The sequence below is a fragment of the Triticum urartu genome, chromosome 6, assembly GCF_003073215.2.
Source record: "Triticum urartu cultivar G1812 chromosome 6, Tu2.1, whole genome shotgun sequence".
Classification (NCBI taxonomy): Eukaryota; Viridiplantae; Streptophyta; class Magnoliopsida; order Poales; family Poaceae; genus Triticum; species Triticum urartu.
The window spans coordinates 564863390-564871540 of record NC_053027.1 but is presented as its reverse complement, the minus strand read 5'-3'; the positions used below and the strand labels follow the sequence as shown (position 1 = coordinate 564871540).

Below are 8151 nucleotides of genomic sequence, written 5' to 3'. Positions count from 1 at the left end.
CTTGTGATCCATGAAAAAATTACACTTTATTGAGTTCTACGAATAAATATTACTAAGTTCCTTTTGGTAAAAGAACAGAAAAATGTTACAACATGGTGAACATTTATTAGGATCAAATTTGGCTTACAAAAAGGAGTTTCTGGGTCGACAAATAGTACATTTTATTTGGGCCTAATAAACAAAATTTTATAACATGCTGATCATTTTTTTAATATTTGGTTCAATTGTTCTTATGTAAAATTGACAGATAAATAATATCGTACCAATGATCAATGTCAGAGAAAGACAAAGATGCATACAAATAGTATATTAATTGTGATATACTCAATGGTAGCTAGATATATTTAATGCGGCGGTAGTAACACAAGCTCAACAGAGAGATTTTTTCTTTATTTTGCTTTAAACTAGTATGTCAAGGATAATGTTAACATCTTCATTAAAAGTCTGTTGGAGTCGTCGAATATCCCATGATCCTAATACTGGGTCAATTAACTCTGAAACTTTTGTGAGATGTTGTTGCCTTGCTGCAATGTTACACTCCTGGATGTTCCCCTGTGTAACCAACGTCTGACCATATATTAATCATGCTTTCATCTCCTATTCTTCATATAATTCTATTTTTTAGCATTTGGACTCCCTTTAGAATGCTTCTCTAGCAGCATGAGATGCCTTTTCTTGGTTATGCTTGTAACACATGTTGGTTTGGGAAGTATTTGGCTAACATAATTTATCGCACATGTTTGATGGGTTTTGTAATATTCTTTACGCTTTCTTTCCCAATATGACCCGGTTAAAGGAGTATAGGTCTCTGAACCCCAATCATCAAATTTTTTTTCGGTTTTGTTAATATGTCCCATCCAACCTAGTGAACTTTATTCACTTTGTCCATTTGGCTCCACCAAAACCTCCCAATCATTGAACTGATATCATCACAGAGGGGTTTAGTGAGGTCAAAGCATGCTATTGCATAAACGGTGATCACTTGTGCTACAACCTTGATAAGAACTTTGACGAGTAATTTTTTCTTTCCAACCTTGTATTTTCCTCCATATTTTCTCCTTGATATATTCAAACGCTTTGGATTTTGATTTACCAATGTAACATGGTAAGGCCAAATATTTTTCCAGAGAAACTTTCAATGACAATGTTCAGTTGATTCATCAGCTCCTCCTTGTCCTTTCTCTTCGTATTTTTGCTGAAAGGGATGGCTGATTTTTCTTTGTGAATAACTTGCCCTGAACATGCTGCATAAACTTTCCGAATTTGATTCAATTCCCGTGCACTGTTGGCATTTGCTTCCAGTAGGAGCAACGAGCAAAAAGAAGGTGGCTTATGCTTGCTGCCGTATTGCATATTTTAATTCCTTTCAGTTTTGTTACAACCACCCCCTTTACAACATACAAGACTACTCTCCTGATAAAACAACCAATAGTTTTTTGGAACCCGCGGCGACCCAAAGCCTCGCCTCCACCTTGATGATGTTTGGCATGATTGGCAGTGGAGCACTTTTATGGCGAAAAACTGTAGCATTTTTCTCATTCCAAATTCTCCAAGTGACAAGCATCATAAGGGAGGCCATGACTTTTCTATTTGTGGAGCTTGTGCCAGCCCGTTTAATCCACCATTATCCATGGAGTAGTCCAAGTGCCGATAGGAGATATTGATGCTCTCGAGATCTACAAACAAAGATACGTTAATAAAACAAGAAGCTGCACCGAAGGTGGGTGCAACCACTACTTTCCCTTAAATTAACTCTTGTTGCGGATGTCTGATTTGTGAGCCAGGACTGCTGAGTATACGCCCCCAATGCAGTGCTTTGCTGGCTGAAGGATCGGATGCATCAAATTACAACTCCATGGTGTCAAAATAGGAGCATGTGCAGCAAAACCAGGACAGGGATTTACGGATACAAGCCGGTGTCTGATAACAAAATTTTGTTCTTACATATAGCTCACTCATAGCAACAAACCGATGGTTCCGGGGATGGATCTTTCACTTCATGTAGCACGGCGTTGCATCCAGACTATGAAGTCCAGAACCCAGTGCATGGTCATGTAGCAAATGACTACCACAAACATGACGATGTTGTAGACCCCTCCCCTGGGGCTGACCCAGGTGCCGGTGATGTAGCTAGTCCCCAAGGTCATGAAGCAGAGGCCGACAAGGGCTACGAAGAAACGGTTCTTTAGGACTACGGTCTCCTTGTTGTACACGTTCTTGGCGAGCATGCCGATGATCATCAGGGACGTGAAGAAAGCGGTGGTGTTGCTGTAGTAGAAGACCAAGTACATGCGGGGGAACTTATCGCGCATGATCGAGGTGTCGGCGATGTGCCTGTTTGCCCTGTCGTCGGCGTCCCAGAAGCCGCCGGGCGGGGCGAGCCCTGCGGTGAAGGTGACGGTAGCGACCAGTGACGTGAGGAGCAGCAGCCAGGCCCGGAAATCCTGTTGGTTCTTCTTTTCGGAAATGGAGTAGGTGGGCACCAGATTCTGATGGAGGCCGTCCATGGCTACTGCCGCCAGCCGGCCGTCGCTGGAGGGGACGAACAACACCGGCATGCCGTTGGCTCCTTTTATTGCCTTGAGCAAATCATCAACCGACATGTGTGGGCGTTGATTGTCAACGGTGATGATCTCTTGTGGCTGAGGCTGCGAGGAATCTCCTGACGAGATCCCCACCCTGTTTGCTTTGTCTGCTTCAAACATATTCTCTGCGACAACAAACATCAATCAGCTTCATCATATTGCAATTAGGTTTGCAATTAAGTCTACAAAGTTCTAATTTATCCATTAGAACAATTTTATTTTGAAGGATCTTAATTGGTTGGACCAAACACAATTTGTGTGTTTTATATTGTTATAAAAAAGCTATAGTAAAGGCACATCACAATAAGAGCTAAATGATCGTGGTCTCAGTTTCCTACTAATATCATACTCGTACTACACCCGAGTTTACAAGAAACCAAAAAAATCAATATCAAACTTGATAAAAAAATTCAGAAATTTTGTGACATGGATCATGATAATTTTTTAGGTTGCTGCAAACTTTTCATCCACAAATAACATGCAATGAGCTCTCGACAGAAAAGACAAAATCGTGTACTAAAAAATGCAGAAAACATTGACATGTGATTTTGTTATTTTTGGTGAGAGCTCTTCGGATGTTATTTGTGGATGAAATTTGGCATGTCTCTAAAACATTTGTTCATGTTGGATATCACAAAAAATCAGAATTTTTGGATCACGTTTGATACATGTTTTGTCAGTTTTTCGAAAATTCGGGTGTACTACATCCGAATGTAGCCACACCTTTCCGTAATATCACTATGGCAACTATTTCTCTGCAAAAAGAACCTCTACACAAGTTGGGTCTTTTGACTCCCGGGATCCATTTCTAAACGTAAAAGAATATATTTAGATGTTCTAAATTCATTTTTAAAGCCACCACATTTACATGCAGAATGTTCTCTGCAACATGTGGGCGTCATACAAAAAAAATTGCAGATCTATAGTAGAAATAGTACATATACTCCCTCTGTACCTAAATACTTGTAGTTGGGGAAAACCGATACAAGTTCCTCCAGCGAGAAGCAGTGGCGGAGCTAGCATTTGAGAACAGGGTGGTCCGCCGCAAAGAAAAATTGATAAGCAATATGACATGTGATCACTATAACTAATTACCAATATCACATAGACATAGATCAATCTGGTCTTACAAACACACTAAAATTTTCAATTAAATCTCTGTTTTGGACAAACAAGTCTACATAGTGCATATTACATGGACCATAGTACATACCTTGAGAAGTTCTTTGGTTTGTTCTTCAATCATATCCGGCGGATTCTTCTTCTCTATCTTCAAAGCATGTCTATTGAAAAGAGAAGCAATGCCCCATGTCCTCTTGATTCTTCAATATTATGCAATAATGATTTCTTTTCTACCTATCACAATGACACAATTTAACACAAAATGATGTGCAACATTGATCGGTTCATGTACTGGTAGAAACCCTAAATTAAAGAAGAAACCACAAATTAAAATTGGGGAATGAGGGTAGCGGGCGAGCTCTGAGTTGGATACGTCAAATCGGGCGACCACCAGCTCTATGCTGGAGGCCTGGAAAGGCTAGGATGCCGACTGGGCAGTGCCATGGCAGCCGTTCACTTGCAGCGGCCGAGAGCAGAGCCGCAACCCGCAAGGGCGCAGGGCAGCGGCCGGGAGCAGAGCCGCAACCCGCAAGGGCACAGGGCGGCAGCCGGCAGGGAGGTGGGATGCTATGGGCGCGACTGGATCCAAGCACCGGGACCGCAGGAGGGAGAGGCAGGACCACAGGAGGGAGGAGCGGCGAACGGAGGCGGCGACCGACGATGGCGAGGCAAGGGCAGGACGACAGGGCACGGCTGTGTGAGGGCGTCGGGGCGAGGCTCCGCGGCTGGTTCTGCTCGACGTGAGGGCCTGGTTGCGTTCAACAGATAAGTGTTATTGGGCCATTTTTTCCTCTGGCCCAGTTAGAGATCCATATATATATAGGCTGATCCAAAATTCGCGGCCCACCGTGGCCACCCTGTAGCTCCGCCCCTGGCGAGAAGTATTGTGGTACAGAGGGAGTATTATTTATCATAGATCATATATTTGTCTTTTTATGTAGCTCGGGAATAAACACACGCTCTCATAAAATCCTAACAAGCACATAATGAGCATCTACACACACACCAAAATAAATTCAGAATTTTTTATAATTCAAAAACATTTTTCAGTTTTTTCACTCTTCTTCTTCTAAAACAAGCTTCCATGGAGCCTGGCCAGGGCCGTATGCGTATTTCAATAACTACATCAACTATAGATTTTGAGTCTTTACAACTGCTTTTTTAGACTATAGGCTATGATTATTGTGAAAAGAAAAGGGTGCTTGCTAGCAGTGACGGGCCGAATCCTTACTCGTACAAATCTAGCCAGATCGTTAGCTGGATCACCTATTGGGAATTCGAAGCATGTGAGAGGACCTGGCAGGCTTCTATGGAGTATTGATTTAGTCAATCACTTTCTGGCTGCTTACGAGCAAAGATATGCAACTTGTGTAATTTCATCACAATCAACCTATTTATAAGTTAGTATCCATTCCGCAAATGAAGATAGAATCATGTAGAGAGAGAGAGAGAGACTGCGTACCTCGTGGAGTGTGAAGTTGGTAGAGAAAAGATGAGAACGGAACTCAAAGGGGCTACCTAACTAGCTAGCAGCTCAACATGAGTGCCATAAATGTAGAAGGCAATGAACAACCCAAATACGCTATCTTGCTATAGTTTACTCCACCCATTAGCGTACGGTCTCAAACAATTTGATAAGTTAACCCAAACACTAGTAGAAAACAGGGCTATGGTCCAGGCCGGCTTAGCCCATTAGTCCTGGTTCAGTCTAGAACCGGGACTAATGTGAGCATTGGTTCCGGTTCGTGCGGCTAAGGCATTAGTCCCGGTTCATCTGGACCTTTTGGTCCCGGTTGGTGGGATGAACCGGGACCAATGGGCCTCGCTCCTGGCCCACAACCATTGGTCCCGGTTCGTGCCACAAACCGGGACTAAAGATTAGACCTTTAGTCCCGGTTTGAGGCAAGAACCGGGACTAATGGGGATGAGACCTTTAGTCCCGGTTCGTACCACGAACTGGTACTAAAGGTCCCATTTTCAAACTCTACCCCCCCTGTGGACCGCCTTTTCAGTTTAAAAAAAATAAAAGAAAATGATGGAAATGTCAAAAAAATAAAATAAAATAAGTTTCACATGTGATATGTGGTCTAGTTGTTGGGAAAATTTACAAATATGAATTTCGACTTTATTTACAAAATCTCTCTGGAATTTGTAAAATGGGCATAACTTTTGCATACGAATTCGGATGAAAAAGTTTTTTATATGAAAAATCATCTACTCGAAAAGTTACATCCGATGGGAACCGCCTACGGCCTGTTTGCAAATTTCTAGAATCCTCAAATTTCAAAAGGAAAAAAAGTTATGCTCAAATTTCAGTTTTTTTAAATACTTATTCAAGAAGTATTAGTGTTACTAAATAATTATTCAAGAATATTAGTGTTATTAAATAATTATTTCACCTTTTTTGAATTTTGGTCAAATCTGGTCAAACTATGGTCAAACTGTGGTCAAACTATGGTCAAACTACTTATTCAAAAATATTAGTGTTACTAAAAAATTATTGTTTTTTAGAACAATAGTTTTAAACTCAAACAGTGAAATATGTGACTTCATGCTCAAGCTAAATTCCTGAGGGTTAATAGGATTGACATCTTACTATTGTCAGGAAAACAACAAGTGCAGACTTGGAAACGAGGGAGAATAGAACCCGGAAGTTAAGCGTGCTCAGGCTGGAGTAGTGAGAGGATGGGTGACCGTTCGGGAAGTGAGATGATTTGGAATGATGAGGGGTGATTAGAGATTAAATTGAGCAGTGATGAGGGGTGATTAGAAATTAGAGGTTAAAATAATTCAGAAATTTGAAAATAAAAAAAATTCAAAAAAAATTTCAAAAAAAAATCAGGAAATTTCCTTTAGTACTAAAGGTGGACCGGCCACGTGGAGGGCCTTTAGTCCCGGTTCTGGATTGAACCGGGACTAAAGGGGGGAGGTATTAGTACCGACACTTTAGTCCCGGTTCCAGAACCGGAACCGGGACTAAAGGCCCTTACAAACCGGGACTAAAAGCCCTTTTTCTACCAGTGAAAGTTGTTTATCCGTGCATGAGGTGGCTCCAGACAGCATTAACAAGCCAATTAAATGGGTGTGTGTGGCGAAGGTGATGGTGGATATCAAGACCCCTAAAAAATGTGTATTTATTTACCTACACGCGTTTGGCTTCCACATAAGAAGGCTGCTCAATGTGACAAGTAAGTTGTGGCTACAAATTATACAAGCATAGCTGGACAAAAATGGCCTGGTATGTTTACTAAGAAAATAAATCGGACCATCCTTTTCCAAATGACACAACAATACAGTGAAGATATCCAGATGACATCCTGAATCTATCTTTTTTCTATGATTTATCTGTAGCTAATCATGCTAGCAGCCAGCATACATGCATGCACGCATTTTGACTAACTCATATGCGACCACCAATGCATAGGTTCAGCTCACAGAAATAATTTGACATTTCCATGACACAAGGAATCAAATTACAACTTCATATGTATCAAAATAGGAATTACAAGGAAATGAGTAGCAAAATGTAAAAATGTAAAAGTGCATACCATTAATTGCCTCTTGGGCATATCAATACAACACAGACGTCAATCATTGTTTGCTAGACACGATTAAGTTTGCAGGCAGCAGTCATGCAGGTTGGTGTGAGGATATCTCCTTTCTTACCAGTATAGATATCACAAACCCGAGCTATAACCCAAATTATCGACATGTAGCAAATCACAGCTACAAACACAGAAATGGTGTAAATCCCTAGAGTGAGGTCAACCCATGTGCCGGTGATGTAGCTACCGCACAAGCTCAAAAAAGAAATCGCTACGAGTGTTAAGAAAAAACGATTCTTGATTTTGATATTTTTGGCAAGCAATCCAATGACCGCCAATGATGCGAAGAAGGCAATCGTGTTGCTGCAGTGAAATAGCAGGTACCTTGTGGGAAATTTGTCGCGCATAACTGAGGTACCAGCGATGTATGTGTTTGCCATGTCGTCTTCAGACCAAAAACCACCGGGTGGGCTGAGGCCCGCGGCGAAGGTGATGGTGGCTGCCAGTGATGAGAGAAGCAATAACCAGTGACGAAAATCCTTCTGCTCCTTTTGGGTGGACATACTGCGACTGCGATTGGCTTCTTTCATCGTCTTCACCAGCTCATCAATTGACTTCTGCAGACTATGACTGTCAGCAGTGATGATCTCTTGCAACTGTTGTTGCGATGGATCTTCAACTCCATTGTGTCCTAACACTATCTCCAGTTCGTTTGCTCTGTCCGCTTCTTTGAAAGACATGTTGTCTGCGATAAACATCAACCTTTTATAATTTTTTTGCGAGGAATACACAAACATTAGATGTATTTAAAACTCTGGTTTTCTCCTGTAAAAGCATGTTAAGGATTATGGTGACCCTTCCTATTAGCCTAATTAGCGGATGACTGAGAAGTGTATATC

The 8151-nt window shown here is 41.5% G+C and overlaps 1 protein-coding gene across 1 annotated transcript; it reads right to left on the bottom strand.

Moving 5' to 3' along the window:
* Positions 1–1749: 1749 nt before the first annotated feature.
* Positions 1750–4417, bottom strand: LOC125513045. The gene is made up of 2 exons (XM_048678085.1): positions 3799–4417; positions 1750–2710 (listed from the first exon to the last, which is right to left on the bottom strand). Exon 2 carries the CDS (start codon positions 2703–2705, stop codon positions 1998–2000), a length of 708 nt encoding a protein of 235 aa, XP_048534042.1. The 5' UTR covers positions 2706–2710; positions 3799–4417; the 3' UTR covers positions 1750–1997.
* Between the last annotated feature and the right edge of the window lie 3734 nt (positions 4418–8151).